At 29.9% G+C, this 19019-nt stretch overlaps 1 protein-coding gene across 2 annotated transcripts in view; it reads left to right on the top strand.

Moving 5' to 3' along the window:
- LOC118185807 (proton channel OtopLc-like) overlaps window positions 1-19019 on the top strand; it is a 64337-nt gene that overhangs the window by 11622 nt on the left and 33696 nt on the right. Inside the window, exons 1-2 of one of the 2 annotated variants that reach the window (XM_035355722.2) lie at window positions 5080-5138; window positions 10031-10149. In XM_035355722.2, coding sequence (XP_035211613.1) covers window positions 5095-5138; window positions 10031-10149 — 163 coding nt within the window. In that variant the 5' untranslated portion in view covers window positions 5080-5094. Of the gene's footprint in view, window positions 1-5079; window positions 5139-10030; window positions 10150-19019 lie in introns of those variants that run through there. The other variant, XM_035355723.2, reaches the window with a different exon arrangement.

The raw sequence follows: 19019 nt of genomic DNA on the forward strand, positions 1-19019 counted from the left end.
ATTTTTCTTTGTAAACTTTTTGTATAAACACACACACACACACACACACACAAAAAAAAAAAAAAAAAAAAAAAAATACAAATAAAAATATATGCCCGTGTGACATATTTATACATATATATATATGTATATGGAGCATTCTTCAGTAACTAATATATATATATTAGAAAATAATTTAAATAATAATACTTTTAAAACTCATGCCGTATTCAATGTAGAATAAACGTATGTAAAAACCAAATACCGGAAGCAAACTGCAAAAACACGCCAAAACCAAAAATGAAGCAATAAATTTATATCTTTCGCTGCATCATCATCAGGGTGTTGCTGCAACGAAGGAAGTAAATAAATAAACCTGTTTTTGAACTAATAAAGGCACAAATTAAAACTTAAAACCTAAAATGATGTCAGAAAAATTTATCAAAGCAATCTATATCTTTCTTAGTTCAAACGATATAGGCCGAAATAAGCACTCCAAACAACTGCAAAATTAGAGCATAAAATTATATACAAATTTAAGAGAACTTAAAATTACCATTTTGAGCAGACCGAGTTAAAAAAGTGCGAATACAAACACTCCAACATGTGCAAAAATTAAAACATATGTAAACTTTAAAATACCCGCAGGTTAAACTTTTAAAAAAAATTATAGGTTCAAAATCACAAAAAAGTAAAAAAGCCTGAAAATCTAATAATTTTCGATTTAAGCGGACCGAGCCTAAAAAAACATGTATAACAAAAACAATCCAACATATGAAAAATGATAAATGAAGAAAATTTGATTAAAAATATAAAATAATAAATAAAAAAGGAAGTTTGTTTTTAAAATATGTAACATTTGAGTTAATAAAAATTTAGAAAAAATACTTTCGATCTGTTTAGTACCTTAGCCTAAAATGTGCTAAGTAATGAATTAAGATAAATTACGAATTTAAGTCATAAATATTATTGAAAATATTTATAAGAAAACCTGCATTGTTACATCAAATATGGTGGAGCAAAAAAGAATAATTTGTAAAGGTAAAAACATAGAACTACCTGGTTTATAAAACCAAAAACGTCTAAGCGTATTTTGTTCCTCTAATATATTTCAAAACTTTAGATGCTGTAAGGTTCAAGATTTTAAGAACTAATTATCCTTTTTATTTTTTTATTTTTATTACCTTTCTCCTACGAAGTAAAGTAATGTAATTGCGAAAAATTTCGGGAATCATATTTCAACTGAAATATTCATTTTGACCTCTCCCTAATCCATATAGACAGTTTTTTCCCCTGGCATCTGTATGTACGGACAGAATAAAGGATTCTTTTTTTCCAAAATGGCTTATAAAATAGATTTAAAATATATTCAAAAAGGGGTTTTTCTCGTAGCGTTTGCATGTATGTATGTACGTAGTTGTCTCGCATAACTCAAAAATGATTAGCGTAGATCGTTTGAATTTTGTATATGGGACTGCTATAACATCTAGTTATGCATCTCACCTTTTTATTGTAATTGGCAGTACCAAACACACACACACATCTATCTATCTATCTATCTCTACATATATAGATGTATGTGTCTGTATATATAGGTGTATGTGTGTATATATGTATATACACATACATCTTATACATTTATCTATCTATCTATCTATCTATCTATCTATCTATCTATATATATATGTGTGTGTGTGTGTGTATATATATTTTCGTTGCCCGCCTTAAAGTCCTTATTCTGCCTTTATCTTGGCAGTCGTTGGTCCTAGTTATCTAGTTGCAATTGCAGAAGTGTTTTAAATGACGATAATATTTATGTTTTGCAATGTCAAATTAAAAAAGTAATAATAATAATTTTCAACGAATAGCGAAATCTAACTTTTAATGCGGTCTCCCCGTTCCTATACTTATATTTAGGAAAGTTTTATACTCGTTATGAAAAAATAAAATTATAAGTTGTTTGACTCCCGTGCGACAAAAATTTAACGGGATATTTAACTTCAAAAATTAGCAATTTTTAAAATTATTTTCAATTTACCTTGACGGATCGGTTATATATTACATATATCCAAATTCCAAAATGTACATGTAAAAATTATTTTTCGTAGCCAAGAACGGCGATTTTTCTCAGAACTTGTTCAAAATCACTTTCGTCACTTGAAGATGCTACCTTGCGGTTATTTAGAATTGAAATTTTTGCTAATTCAATGTATACGGTGATAGTTTTTGCGACAACGGTTGTCTGCTTAGCCGTTTTTATAGGTTCCGGTAACCAGATATACATTCTGATATGTTAAAGTGCTTTCAGAATTGGTATCCATTTATAATATAATGCTTGAATATCGTGTGGGCGATCTGTTTGTTTCTCTTTTTAATTGAACGCGATTTTGACACTGAAAAGAAAGCAACAGATTGCTGATAAATTACGTTTTATTCATATTATGCATTTTGATGGACTTTTTTACATACTGCATAAAAAAAATCGCATGTTAAAAAAATGGCACAGAAATAACAGCATAAAAATAGATTTGAGAGTATATTCTGATGACTCAGTAATAATGCAAAATTTCTGCTTTATTTACTTTCTGCTTTTGATCCAAGATAGATAAAATACTTCACAGCAAAAGTTCTTAAAGCCTGGATAATTCTCTGCAGTAAGAAAAAAAATATTTTAAGAAGTAAATGCGAAACTACGTTTTACAGTTTTAAACATCAAAATATTAAACGTTTTGTTATGACACACCTTTAATATAGTCAAATAATTCTACGTCCATAAACTTTTTACGTAGTAGCCAAGACTTGGTGGATTCTTTAAAGGGACTCATACTTCTTAAAACCCATAAGATGTTCGAATAGGTGACTGGTGCAAGAATTGCGATAACTAATTTATTTTAAAAGCAATTAATACCAACGTTTTACAGCTGACTACATAATATAGCTGCTTTCTGAAATAGTAATCAGAAAGTTTGTGTTGCCACAAATAGTTTTATAATTTAATCCGTTTGTGACAACATTTTTCGTCATGTTTCCAACTTGCGCGCACAGTTTAAAACATTCTGTTGCATAATTTAATTCCATATTTAATATATAGCTTTTATAACATGTGGAAACTACTGTAAACCTAAAATTCTAAAAATTTCATGTTAAATTTTTATTTTATTTTGAGTGGAGTATGTAAAATGTATTTTATTAACAAAATTTGTAACGTTTTCGTCCATAAAATTTTTCAATATTAAAATATTCATCAAATTGTTGGTTCAGTTAGAAAGTTGTGCCCATATAAAGAATTCCATCCAATTTCAAGTATGTACCATTAACCATTTTTAAAATATCATGCGCGCAAGGCGGAAACATGGCGAAATATTTTGTCACAAAGAGGATTAAGTTACAAAAATATTTGTGGCAACACAAACTTTCTGGTTACTAGTTTCCAAAGCAGCTATAATATGTAGTCAGCTGTAAAAAGTTGGAAATAATTGCTTTTAAAATAAATAAAATATCCAAATTCTTGCAACAGTCACATATTCGAAGATCATGAGGGGTTTAAGGTGTATGAGTCCCCTTAAGTTAATGGCTTCTGTCTATTCTTTCGGTATTTACTTTGCGGGAAAGACTTTCACATAAAGATAATTAAAGTTATAAGCAAAGACAGAGAGCACAAGATAATTTGCTCGAAAAATTTTGACTCGCGACCTAAGTCCTAATTATCATAAGGGTTGTTTATTGCTTTGTAGAGTAATTAGGTTATTTTGAAGCAGGAGATGGGAAATATGTGAAATACCCTCGTTGGGACTCGAACATAGACCTCTCGGATATGCTTCGAGTGGGCTACTGGTAACAGCACGAAGGTATGCTGGAAGGAGGGAGAAAATAGCTTATAGCTTTATTACAGATATTATATTTGAAATGTTTTAATTTTTCTTTTGTAAGGTATTTAGAAAGCAAGAGAGGCTAAGCTTTCAAATTATGGTTAATGCTTGCAAAAATTATTCTATTTTTACACGCTAGCTTCGTCATTAGTACCCAATCTTATCAGTGAAAGAAATGCTGCTAATTGAATTAGTTATCAGCTCCATAAGTCATTTCTTTCAACTAAAAGATAAATATTAGACGGATGATACTTATGAAAAAACAGTAAGGTCCAATATTCAACTGATAGTATTGCCAAAAATAAGTTACACTAAGTTCAAAAATTTCTATAAACATTTTATATTAGTGATTTGTTTTGCTCTTCTTAGGCGTTTTGAGTTATCTTTAGGGATTTTATTCTGGAAATATGCAGGGTATGGAAAATGGGTCGGAGTTATTCAATTAGATTCTTGCACTTTTAAGTATATCCCTGAGTCGAGAAGATAAAACAGTAGAGGTTGGTCAGTTTCCTTCTAAGACAGATTGTCAGAATAAGCTAAACCAAGCGCACAGAACTTCATTTAAAATGATATAAATATCATTTTAAATGATAGATAATTAATAAATTTTAAATAACGTAATGATTTTATTAACAGCGAATTCATTAAGAAAATTTCAATCTCCTTCTTTAAACTCAGCTATCTGGCTCGAAAGAAGCCAGCCCATAGATGATGGCTTTAGAAAATAGCTGTTGATGTTTAGTTAGAAGCTATTAAAAACTCTTTTATTTTTTCCCCTAAATTTATGCAACATTCGAAGCTCTATTATACAGAAGCAATGGAAAAAATTCTAATTAATATCAAAGTATTCAAAGTTTTAAATTATGCAACTAACCGATTAACTAAACAGCTTTAACCCAATAACTATTTCTATTTTTAGAGTGATCAACAAACTTCTAGCTTTTTGTGAAATTTATTTGCTTTATTTGCTTTAGTTCTTTTTTCTTTTCTTTGAGATATGGAACGAATTTCTGATTCATTTTCTATGAAATGCAGAGTTTTTTTTTAAATATTGGGACTATCGATCTTAAACTGATAATGTAAAGAGACTGAACATAAACTATCATATCTTGCAGCTCCTTGGCCCAATATTGAAATTTATTTTCTACACTCTTTGGCCTCGATCCAGTAAATGAATTCTAAGCTCTTAGTTTAGATAGATTGCTCAGGGTATGCAGATCTAGCAGTGAAGAGCCATCAAATCGATATGTCAGCAAGTCCCTTATTTCGACAAATGCATGGAAAATGCGGGTAAGTTTTACAAATAGAAAAGTGCGTTTGAACTCGAAACTGAATCTATCCAGATTTATAGAATGTTAATTTTTTATTTTAATAGTCATAGGATCATAAAATAATAGCACGTTCTAATTTGTGAAAATGAACTCTTTAATTAACAGTGCTCAGAACTGCTCAAAGTTTCAGGACACAGAGCATGATAAGCTGTGAAGAGTTTTTTTAAATATAGCAGATGACTACCACTCTTTGTTGACTTCAGATCATTAAAATCAAGGCATTGACACAATTTGCGCATAGATTCGATGCTAACATGTACTAGAGAACTGTCACAAGACTATTTCCTTTTATGTGTAAAACATTTGTACTTACTTGTGTTCTTGTTATCTTACTTACTATGCACATAAGTGGTTCGAAACGGGTTTAAATAGCAGTTATTATCACTCCTAAATATTAATATGTAATTATTTTTGCATAGGTTTTTCATTTAGCATATCTATATTGGCACTTTTATTTAGTTTTTAGTGAATATTATTGTATCTGTTTTTGTAGTAGTTTATTGATTCTATCGCCACGTACAACAATAATGAGATATTTATTTGTACGTCTTTGTACAAAGACTGCACAGAATAGTTTTCAAGCAACAGAAACCTTTAGGACACCCCTTCCCGCAAGATTATAAACTTAAATCTGTTTGAATTTTGAAATCAGCTTTTTTTTTCCCGCCTTTATAGCAAAGACTCTTGCACCGGTCAGAACATTACTTTATAACTTTTGTGTAATTTAACAGTATGAGACGCTGAATTTTTTTTAGGATTTAGACAAATGATTACCATCTGACTGTAGATTTAAACCTTGGCTGAATTCTGAAGATGGCTCCTGCCGAAACAATATTTAAACACAGTGGGACTGTTCAAGTCCTAGGATAGGTAGTTTTTTTCTGGTAGTATTAGTTTTGGCTAATAGAATTTCAACCAAAATGTGCCTTTTCAAAATTTTTAATTTAAAATTCTATAAGTATAGAATTACCCTTTCTATCGGCGATAGCATATATTAACTCGATTACCGTAAAGAGTACGGTACCAAGATAAAATGATGCACTTTTGCTTTAAAACGTTTTACATGCAGATAATTTTTGACCAGTAGGGTTTAAAGCTTCTATGATGAGAGATTATGATTTACCTAATTTATTCATGGAATCATCATAAATGTTTATGGAAGTTTAAAGCAAAGATCCTGGCACCACTGCTTGTTTTACAAGCCTAATACTGTATATTATTATTCGGATTTTGAAGTTGTTATTCTTAGCAGCTAAGATTATAGAGTTTATAAATATATATATATGTATAACAGATATGTTACTGTGATAGGCTTCAGCTTAAACGTGAAGTTTACATTCGAGGTTAAAATGATGATAAATTCTGATTATAATATCCCATAAGCTATAACAAAGATCATTCGTGTCTCGCGTTAAAATGAGATATGAAAATCTTAGTATGCTAATTCATGAAACTATCCTTATTAAAACCTATAGTTTTAATAAGGTTATATCCTTATTATAACCTTATTAGAACCTCATATATATATCCTTATTAGAACCTATATATGTATATATAGGTTCTAATAAGGCTTACGCAGTAGCTTTATATCTATATATAAGCTACTGCATACATATGTATAGTTCAGAGAACTAAATTAGGTAATATATATATATATGTTGTATAAGCTTAAATTCACTTAGTTCGAAATCGAGTTATTCTATTACTTGCGCAATTGCTGCAAAGTAAGTTAATTAACCGAATGATACTATTAAGCGAAGAGAAAAATACTTTACAAACTATCAAACTATCAATGGACTTTCATATGAATATAATACTAGATCTCTTTTTGTTTAGATGATACACTCATAAAGTGAGTGTAAAGTTAATATGATTTTCTACATACACCCTTATTTCTTCCAATATGACTATAATACGGCAGGATAACCTTCATGATCAAATTATACGATGTGAAGGTTACAGCTGCTATAGAGTTGTCTGAATTTTGCCTTAGGCAAAAAAATACTATTGATACTCTAGCATATTGTTTAATTTAATTATGCACGAAGCAAATTTGAAGATTATTTAAATCTTGTTGTTGTGACTTATCTCACTTGTCTGACTAAATTAGAGCAAGCCCACGAATTTAATGATGGCAGGCGTTACAAGATTGCGCCTGTCGTTGGCAACAGGCTTGTGCACACAACGGGCTTTAAGTGACAGTACAATTTTTCCCAATTTCAAGAGAGAGCACCCGGCGGCTGTCCGAAGATATACCACCCCTCTTCCCCGACCACTAAGTCATACGAGAATCTCGCTATATGCCTTCATGGCGAAAAGACGCTATATATTTACAACATCTATGGCATCTTAGGGATTCGAACCCTGGTCAACGGGCAAGAAATGCTCAACCGACCAAACTAGCCATACCCAACGAACGGGGCTGAAAAGCCCTCCAACGCAACGGTCAACAGAATCATCTCATAGGTACAAAACACAGTAACAAGTCGTACCTACTCATTAGATGCTGGGGGAGGGTGTATGGCGTCCGCGGATCCTCTCAACCCTCGCAAATTTGAAAGATTCGGAATTCTTGAATCTAGTGCACAAGAGTTTTTTTTTTTTTTTTTTCCCTAGCGGTAGAAGATCCTACTCCCACGTCACGGCATTAAGACTTACCTACAACATCATTGTGACGTTGAGATCGTCACAGTATGACATGTTTGCATTGTCATAGCGACGTCGCCGTGTTGTTGGTGTAAGCTTGGTGTGAAATTTAGCAGTGAAAACTTTTACACTAATTCGGTAGTTGAAAAACCTGAGTAAATCTGTTCATTCCTTCTAGAGCTTCTTTTATGTAAAGAAGTTCAATTTTATTCGCTCTGGACGGTGTTAAAAATATAACTTAAAACTTATTTTAAAACTACCAAGCAGATTCTACTGCTGTGAATGTAGTAGCATCGCTAATTGGTTCAACTAATTGAATTTCAACTAATTGGTGAATAATTAAAGTTTGTCTATGTTTCCGAGTTTCTTAAATGCAAAAACATGTCTTTAAATTATTTGACGCTAACTGGAAGAGAATATGTCAGCTCGCTGATAAAGATATTTTTTTCTCGGGAAACTACTAACTTAAATGTTATGTGACTTCCTATGTATTTCATTTTTCTCACTTGTTTTGTATAAATAGAGATAATGCTCAAGTGAGAGCATCTTGCAAATGGATGCTTTAACATTATAAATACGTTGTTACGCAGAGCCACTACTTTTCTTCTTCCTCAAATTCCTCAATTCTTCAAAAACTGCTTCTGTAATGGAATCTTGTAAATTGAGGATAAAGTTATTATTGATCTTAAAGCAATTATTAACCTAAAGTTTCTATGATTCCAAGATCAAAACTGGTCATTTTGTTAGAGATAATGCTCAAATAAGAGCATCCTGCAAATACATACTTTCAACTTATTGCCATGCTTTTACTTAAAGCTACTATCCTAATTCTTCCCTCAAAAACTGCTTTTGAAGTGAAATCTTGTAAAATGAAGATTAAATTGTCATTGGTCATAAAGTAGTAATTACAATGATTCCTAAGACCAAAATTAGCCATTTTACTTTAGTGATTGCTTATCGTAAATGTACTCAGTCCTCGACAAAATTTAATGAGTGATATTAAGAAAGATTTAATGAAACAGTTTTTCTCAGAGAAGTTAACTGTCATTAATTACCAATACCATCAATAAATACTACAATAACACAAACTGAATAAAAATATTTTCAAATGAAATAAAGAAAATTAAATAAAACTTTCAGGAAGTATTTACTTAAAAACGCGACTTTATTAATTTAGAGTTACATAAAAGAGCCCTACAAAGAATTTATCCCATAAGAGTCATTAAAGAAAAGTGTAGATAAAATGTACTTATTAATGTGAACAAGACTTTATTAAGGGAGTATTCAATGAAACGAAAGGAATATACATGTACTGTAGTAAACCCTATGGTAAGTCAGTGTTCTGATATAAGTTTACTAATAAATAAAAACTGTATTTTAGACTGTAGGGAAATAAAAACTTGATTTTTCAGTCACTATAATTAATTTACTTAAACTAAAAGTTAATTAAAGTAATTTTTTTCCCAACATAAATTAAACATTTTCTGCCCGAAAAATGTACAAACTTTTAATTAAAAAAATTGTTCTGATGATTTTCAGCCGCAGCTAATTTACTTATCCAAAACAAACTTATCTACATATGCAACTGCTTAAATGTTTGTAATATTCTCTACAAATGTCATCTTTTTTGCTTACAAATGCCTTTGCCTTCCTCTGCTTCGCGAAAATGTTTGCTTCTGTATTTATCATCAAAGGCTTGTTTGTTACCCTGCAATATTTTGATGAATGGTTGTCTCTTAAAAAACTTAGAGAAATCTTAAATTTTAAAACTATTGATAATGAAGTTTTATTAAACTTACATATCTTTCTTTGAATAATGTTCGCATTTCATTCCGCGTTTGACTTAAGGAAATTTTCACATCAACATTTTCAAATTATACACTGTTAAGAGTTCATGTACATTCCAGCGGAATTCATTATCACTTGCATTTTTCTCAGCAGTACTTTCCTATAAAACATTTAGAATTTATTAATTCTCTAAATTAATATATCATTTAATAGTGACTGAATTTTCAAATATAATTACTAAAAATTTAATTATTAAAATAATTAAGGAAGAAATGATAAAAGTAGTAACACTTCTGATACCTTCAATCGGCATTATTAAAATTTAATTTCAGATTAATAAAAAGATTTTACTCCAGTTCAGTGTTCCATTAAGAAAAGAGAAAAATTAAGCTAAAAATTATTTTATTTCTATTCCAGTTGGAGTGGTCAACGTTCAAAAGATGACGGCAGTCTTGTGAATCCTGTGAATGCAGCTGCTAATCTTATGTCTCGGAGTATGTCCCTTAATAGCCTCAGTGATGACCGTCGAAAACCTGGTGAGTTATAGATCTTTTAATGTAAAATCAGCATGCGTTACTTTTATCTTTTATTTGGATTTCTTTAGTAGATTGTTTAGGGAAAATATAACTAAAAAGTATTACATCGTTAATTTACTACTTAAATCTACTTCTTGAATAAAGAATTATGTTCAGTTATGTATGATATAAATATTACAAGAAAAGCTTCCATGTACACAATGGCATTTAAAATCTTTTTATTATCTAACATAGTGTTCTATCCGAAACAGAAAGTTGTAAATACATATAATGCAGACCCGTTTAGAAACCGTAACTTAAAACGAAAATATATCTTACTTTACATGTAAACAAGGCGGGTGATATCAATAGCAATAATGAAAGAAATAAATATCAAAGGGCTTCATTTAATTAAATGGAAGGCATTGGGAAAGATAATTATGTTCAAATTAAACCCATTGAGTTCAAGTTAAATAGCATGAAAAGTACTGAGTGACAGAAAGTACAAGGTATCCAAACTCACAGCTCACTGAATATGATAATTGTAGGAATACAAATGTGAGTAACTGAAATAACATAGAAGTGGTATTTTCACCCTGTAGTATGGTTAACTCAATAAACAAATCGCATGTGTTTCTTGTGGGGAGCACTGAAGCGAAAGGGCAGATAATTCGCATTCATTTTCAAGAGCTAGAAGCTGCACTTCACTAACAACATTCAAGAAATTACAATACAAATATCCTGAAGAAAGTCTTTGTCAATATGTAGAAGTGTGTGCAGATCTGCCTTGATGCCGGTGATAGATTTTCTAGAGTAGTGATTCATAGAGAAAGCCTTTAAATGTGTGCGACAGAAGTTTCTAAATTTTCAATGGAAACTACCGGATATGATAAAATATCGAACGCCACGTCGACAGTTGGAATAAAGTTTATAATAAAGTTAGGACACAGAAGAATTCTCCGAGGGTTCCCTGATCGATATTCTAAAGAGTGGGAAGAAGCGTACAAATTTTAAAAAGTATTCACAAAAGGTGAGATACAAAACATGTCATTCTAAATCTAAGTTGTGTTGTTTTACACAATTTAGATTTAGAATGACGGAAAAAGCAAATCACACTTTCTACTTTTTCTGTCCTTCTTAGGATGTTTTTTGGACATTTTGTTTAATCTTATATGGTTCATAAAGATAACTAGAGAAAATTCTAGTTAAGATTTAAAATGAAAAACTTACTGATATATACAATTCTGAAGCATGAAATATCATAGATACTATAAATTGATTGGTAAAATTAAAACAAGTTGGATTAACGAAGAGTGTATTCCAAACTGTTAGCATCTGTTAGGAAGGTTACGAAACTAGAAAAATATTCAATTTGCAGACTATTGGATTCGCAGAAAAAAGGTGGCTTTTCTGTAGTTGATGTATAGTTAATAAGAAATTATTTATCTTCTCATTAAAGCTCTTCACAATTCTGCAAGCAACTGAATATAAGCACATTTGCAAATTTTATTTCTTATTTTCCGGAAAAAGAGGTCATATAGGACAAAATGTATCGTATAAGAATTTCGGTTAATTTAATTTCATATGTATATATAGAAATGTTATGTGTTTCTACTGTTATATGAGAAAGATATATATTCATTAAAGATGGGATTCAGCCAAACTTGCATAACAGTTTCACTTTCATATTAATACACATGTATGTTAACACCCGTTAAAAATTGTTTACTTCAGTGTAAGTTAGTCTTATTCAAGAACTAACATAAACTATCGATAAAATGCACTAAAATAAATAAAAGTGTAAGGGGTGTTTACTAACATCTTTTTATTTATTTTTCGAAATCCATGTGATTTTCGAAGCCGCAAACTGCTATGTTAAATAATAATTTCAACTGCTTAACTAATTTAATTTTATTTCCACAACTCACATATTAACTAATTCAATATGATTTATACATTTGACTTGCATATTGGCCAATTCAATGTTGTTTATACATTTAATCACAGTGAACTAGTTAATTAATTTATCTTTTAATTAACTAGTTCACAGTTTTTGACAAATAAAAATTATGAATAAAGAATAATTTTATAAAACATTACGTTTTACGTGTAAGCAGATGCTCAATCCTCTAAAATAATATTCAATATTCAATAAATATTTAATCGTCTAAATTTTTTAAAAATAAAACTCAAGAAATACTTTCTTTAAATAAATCAAGCTTACGTTAAAGCCTACGTTAAAAACACGATTTCGGCGAAAAAATTCGATTTTTTTTAATTGTCCAATTTGAAAGGTCAGTTTTGTAGGATTCCGAAAATGGTTCATTTTTACGTTTGTGATAATTAGAAGAGAAGATATAGCCAATTAACTGCACTGGAAGTGCAAGCAGAAAGACCGGAAGTGCCATTTAAAAGGCTCAACTTAAAGGTAAACAATGTTGTTATTCGAGGTTTTTTTTTACCTGTTTGTGTGTAAAATTGTGCTAAAACATTTCATTTTAATTCTGGGTACTTTTTTTGTTTCTGGCAATAATTATTTGGCTTAATGTTTTCAACTGGGACTGGCAACATTGCGGTTTTTTGAACTGGGTCAGGAACATGCGTCAGGCAACATTGCGATTAGGTATAAAGACTATGTTGTTGTGTGCATATATAGCAGTTTTAATTTTTAATTCAGGGTATCTTGGATTACTTCCTGTGTTTGAACATTTAGGCATATGAATTGAACAAGAAATGATTAAAAATTACTTTGGAATTGATAACGAAAGAATAAAGAACTCGAAACGTCATTCGTCGCTCATTTCGAAAATAGCCAGGAAAAAAATTAAAATCAAATAGGAAATCAAAATTATTTAAGTATAAAGATATGGAGGGTGTGATGTGCAAATGTGGAGAATTTTAAATGTGTAAATACAACAGAATAGTTTTTCTGTTAATGTGAAATCTTTAAATGCGTTTTCTGGAAAACTAATTTTTCTAGTGTTTTTACATACAAGATATGTAATTACTCAAAATGTTCTAAAGGTATCTCTATTAAATTTCACTATGGTGTTTTCTATATTATTTACTAGGTTTTAAGCTACAACCTAAGTTATATTTATTAATTTGATTGTTTTATAAGTATTTCTATATAAAACGATAAGAAATATTTTACAAAAAACTGTGTTTTTTCATGTAATTACACATATTTTACTAAAATTTAGAAATATCATAAACATTTTAGTTCATAACACAGATGAGTATTGTAGTAGTATACAGTATAAATAAAATTGAAATATATGATATGGAAAAAAATATACGACATTTAACGTAAGTGTTAAATTCTCCTAAAAATGTGCATAAAATTGCATATATTTCGAAAATTTATGAAAATATTCCTAAAAAGTTACCTATTTTCATGATTTGATATCTTATTTTGATTAAATAAATATATATTTCATCAGAATTCTATGTTTTTAAAAAAACGTGCTCCGAACGTAGGCAGATACCTTAAAATGAGTATCAACATAGCGTTTTCTTAAACTGTCAGATTAAAAAAAAAAACTCTCACTATGATATGAAATTGTGGCCCATTTAAAAAAAGTTGTGGTAAAGCTCGTAAAATGAACAACATCCCAAAACCGTTGTGAGCAAATTGACGTAATGTCTCCGATTTCTGCGTCTAAATTTCTGTTAACTTAATGAATTATTTAGAAACTGAGTGTAGTTCAAAGAACATGTTTATGCAATGAGTATCAAAAAAGATTGCACAATTAAATACCTTTTAAACACTTACTCTTAGTCGGATGGTTGTAGAGCCATGGCTTCCATTTAAAAAATTTATCAAATGAGGTAAACAGATTGCAACAGTTTTGGCCATGTGAACATATCAAAGTGAACATATGGAAGAAAAGTGTATATAAAATTTAAATTTTACAAGTACGCATCTCAAAAAAAAAATCCAGTTAGAAGTTGGTCATTTCTTATTCTACGAAAAGTTCTTTAAAAATGCTTCTCTAACACAGAGCCAAAATAATGGTGAGACTCCTTTCTCAGGTGAACAACTAGAAGGGGCGCCAAATTAGGTCTTAAAATTTAGAAATTTATTTGAAATAACGTTTGTTAAAATTTTGAATTTAAAACATTCAATGAAGTACTGTTTTAAAACAACATACTTAAAGTAACAAAATTTAATTAATATTACTTATGATAATTTAAAACCATTAGATTCTTCATTTTCAGTGGTTATATAGCCAGTTATTTGATTTCCATTAACCAGCTTTCGTAATTTTCTTCTTGGATAAGATGGTGCCTCTCAGTTTACATTTCACAGTGCATAATGTCAATATCATAAACAGCAAAATTATTTAAATATGAATTAAGTGATTTAATCTGTCACCTTAAATCCATCACGTTTCATTAAATATATACTTTTTATTGCATGCTTTTCATTAATTCCTTCAAAGGGGCTAAGGTGAATTTTGTATTACAAACAATACAGTTTAATTAAGAGATGAATTAAAAACAATATGTTTTCCTCAAAAGAGTTGTGACTTCATTCTTTTCTAATATTAAAATTCATTTTTGAAACTAATGTATTGAAATTGATTTTTATTTAATAAGCATCATATATTTACTAGGAAATAGCATGCAACCGATATCAATAGTTCTCTGTTTCTTTTTAATTTGAGCCGTACTCTTAACGCTTACTTCGCCGCAACAAGCTTTCCAAAGTCTATTAAATGAACGAGGATGATGAGAAAGCTGATTTGCTTTAGCAGTTTTAACATGCAGAAGTCGATTGGAATGGTGTCTGGAGGAATAAGGATAAGGATTTTTTGAAATAAGGATTTTTTGAAATAAGGATTTTTTGGAATAAGGATTTTTTGAAAGTAAATTCATGTTATCACATACTTTTAAACAAAGGATGTTTAAAAGTAAACTTGCTTTCAGGTGCTTTCTCCATTTTTAGGAGACAGTTTTGACTTATTCCATTTTTCATTATGCACGTATGTCCACAGCTAAATAAATGTATAGTTGTTGCCTTGTCGTATACATATTCAGTTTCTTTCTGAACTGCACAGTTATTTTCTCCTAAGACTGGAATATAAAGACAAAACAGGTGTAATTAACAGGAATGATAAGGTAAAACAAAGTTGTTCTGTTATTTATAAAGGAACAATAAAATGAATTGCTTAGTATCAAAGAAATAAAATGTGAAATTTAAGATTCTGAATTTTTTGGCCGAAGAACTTTGACAAACCGTTCCCACTAATTCTGAGGCAACTTATATTAAGACTGTGAAAACACTAATATCTGCTAATATAAGTAATAACGAAATCACTTCTAATAACAGTAGTAATGATAATAATTAGACATTGTTTTATTAAAGTAATTATAATAAAACAAGTTTTTATTAGCATTTTTATTAAAACTGGTACCAGTTTATAAAATATCGGTAATAACTAAGGTTCCGGAAAAGATTAACCTAATCAAACACTCATTTGCTCATCGGTCACAGAACAGATTAAGCCCAGTAAATGCTGGTATATTTTAATCCCAGCTCAAATTCCAGCAAATGGCCAGGCTACAGTTACAGGCTGATGCAAGACCAGCACCTGTGTATCCATGTAAGCATGTTAGGTATGGCTAGCTTTGCTAACTGCTAAGCTTCTGTCCCAGTTGTAATTCTGAGAGAGAACATTCTTGGGACTGTCGGGGGGGCTCTAACTCTCCTCTTCTCCTACCACCAACCTATGGTCAGGATTTCGGTTCGTCGAGTATTTTGAGTGAACCTTGCTGCATAGACACTATATGCTTACAAACATCCATGCCTTCTCCGAGATTTGAACCCAGGTCATTCCATACGGCAATCAGCATCACTAACCCCTTCCCATTTGGGCGGCAAAGGCTGGGCTACAAGGGTTATTTCGAGTTTTCCCCATAATCAGATGAATACGAGCCAATTTTATTTCGAGTTTTCCATGAAGGTTGCCTGTTTTGTATTAATCCATTCCCTTGCCTGTTTTGTATTAATCAGTCAATGAAAGCAAATTAAAAACTTATTATTAACTATTTGAAATAATTTGATATTTAATATAAGACAAAAATCAACATATCGTATTTTCTGTAATTTTCAAATTGTTATCGTTACTGAACATTTACATTAATGCATCAAACGTATATAAGGCATGGAGAGATAAATCTTCGATTTCAAACTACAGAAAGTCTTTAACAGTGTCTTGAAGGCAATGAGTTTAAAAATTTTATGTGTATTATCTGCAATGAATTTAATATTGCAGAGAGCAGCAAAGTGAATAAAGCCCTGCGATCAAAAGCCTTGCGCGACTGTTTCCACATCTTTCTACAACTGTAACGTAATTTTGAGCCTTAGAAATTCTTTCATGAAGGCATTCCTTTTTTAGACAAATAATCCTCGTATGTTTTACATATTTAATTAAATAAACAGACATAAAAAGGTATTATTACTTTCTTTGCAGCAGAAAAGAAATATTTCTGAACGTTTTACAGAAATGGGGAAATTTAGCTTTAAATATGAATATGCCAACCTAATTTGAAGAAAAACAGAAAAGAACTGTTAATAAATTAGACTTTTTTTTAAAGAACTAATTTCCAGGATAATATTTTTTCATAATAGAAATGAAAGAATAGATAGATGTTTTAATCTTGCAAACGTAATACAGCTATGAAAATCAAATTGTGGTGAAAGAGCTGGCAGCGTGACTGTTTCTTTATTTTCCCTATTCGTAACATAATTGCCAGCCGGTTTTCCTTAGAAATGTTTTTACGAAGGTATCCTTCTTCTAGACAAATAGTCTTCGTGTGTTTTGCGGTATTGCATTAAATTAATAGACAAAATAAAGGGATTATTAATTCCTTTGCAATAGAGAGGAAATATTTCAGAAAAATTTCTAGAAATGCGAACATTTAGATTTAAATATGAATATACCGACCTAATTTGCAGAAAAACAAAAAGAACGTAAACAATTTTTTTAGAATCAATTGATAAAAAAAGTTAATATTTAAGCATTATTTTCTTATAGTACAAATGAAAGAATAGAAAGATGTTTCAATTTAAAAAAAGTAACACGGCTATGAAAAACCAAACGGGATATTTTCCAATTTTCATTTTCCAATATTTGAAAAATGTCATTAGATTTAGGTGATTTAAAATTTGCAGCTTATGACTTAAATAATTTGTAGCTCATAACTTTATAGCTTATTACTTAACTACCACTCAAATATCGAAATGATAAATGGTGCAAAAATTTCATAAGAAATATCTAGTTCTAAAAACCTCGTGATTTCTGGATGCTAAAGCAATTACAAGTTTAGATATTTCAAAAAGAGAGCTTAGTTAAATCGCATCGGAATTTGGAATCCTGTTAAGAATAATTAAAAGTTGCAGTTTACTGTTGCTAGGGGGCTGGGAAAGCTTAAATAAATTTAAAATAATAAAAAATTGCTTAAAATCTTCACTTGGATAAAATAAACTTCCAACATAACTATTCTTTCGAAAAATCGATTTAAAAAAATTATTTTGCTGCGTTAAAAGCACAAAAATTAAATTATGAAAAATACTTTGTAAAAGTATTGCGAAGTGTTATATTTTTAATAAAAAATCATTTTTTAACGCTTCTCATTTAAAACTTTTAAATCATTAATTGCATTATTTTTTCTGAATATATAAAAAATTACAATAAAAATATTGTAATAGCATATTAGAATTTAAAATGGTGGTATAAAAACAATGTAGATGTAGTTAATTTTACTACATACATGGGGGCTGGCTCACTATGCCTTAGGTGAAAAAATATCTAGGCTCGGCTCTGCTGTAATATACAGAATTGTCCCTAAAGAAAGTTGTAAAATTATTCGGCTTAAAAAAATCACTTTTACTCATTGAAAGCAAATTGTATAAAGGTAAGTTTTTAGGGGCCATTATAAAATTTTAATGGTCTTAGAGTTTTCAAATTTTAGTATTTCTTAAAATGGAAGATTAAAATCCGCACTCATGTATTACTTTTTTTCGGACGTAAAAGATTAAGAAATTTTAGTTAGAAATCCGCGTTTGAAAACTTACATGCCTAGCTCTCTTTAGCAGTACTTTTAAAACAGTATCCAAATTAATGATGCAGCAGAAACATTTGACAGGATGAAGGCAGGTTCTTTTTTTATTGTGATGGTTTTTGTTTTGAACTAATTCTGTTGTAAAAGTTAGTTTTTCTACCATCTTTTTTTTTTAAACGAGCATGCATGGAAATTAAAATTTCGTTTTTCTTAAAACTAAAAATGTATCACGTGATCAAAATCATTTCTTAGAATGGGTTATAACGATATTTTCAAACCTCCAGATCTATGTCGTAACGTTGTTACCATGGTCCAAGAAAAATAAACAGGATAAACTAGATACATGCTGTTGATTTACTCTAAACAAAATCGATCTGGGGAAGTGTCTGAACTTTAATGCGCATTATTAAAAATTATCAAATAAATCTGCTGAGAGGATTTTAAATTGTTTTTAAAAATAGATTTCAGATAGTTGAAACATGAACCCTATCGTTGTTCTCTGAATTTATCTTGCGAAATAACTCATTTCAAGGCCATCGACACGAATAATGCGATTTCTTTGAAAACATACTTCATTTTACAAACTAACATCTAAATCGATGCTGGAGGATTGTAATGAAGCGGTAATTTCCAATGCATTTAGTTATCTAAATCACAAAGGATATATTAGTCTTACTTTTAAAACTCACACCAGAAATGAGTTGTTTTCATATAGAGTATAATTTCTGATTACAAATGAATTTAACATTAAGACTTTGCTAAGAAAAACAAGGTAATAAACATGTAACCAAAGTCTGAAACATAATTTTTTCGTTTAATTT

Source organism: Stegodyphus dumicola, chromosome X2 (assembly GCF_044657685.1).
Source record: "Stegodyphus dumicola isolate Sdum_Otavi_A_Nest chromosome X2, ASM4465768v1".
Classification (NCBI taxonomy): Eukaryota; Metazoa; Arthropoda; class Arachnida; order Araneae; family Eresidae; genus Stegodyphus; species Stegodyphus dumicola.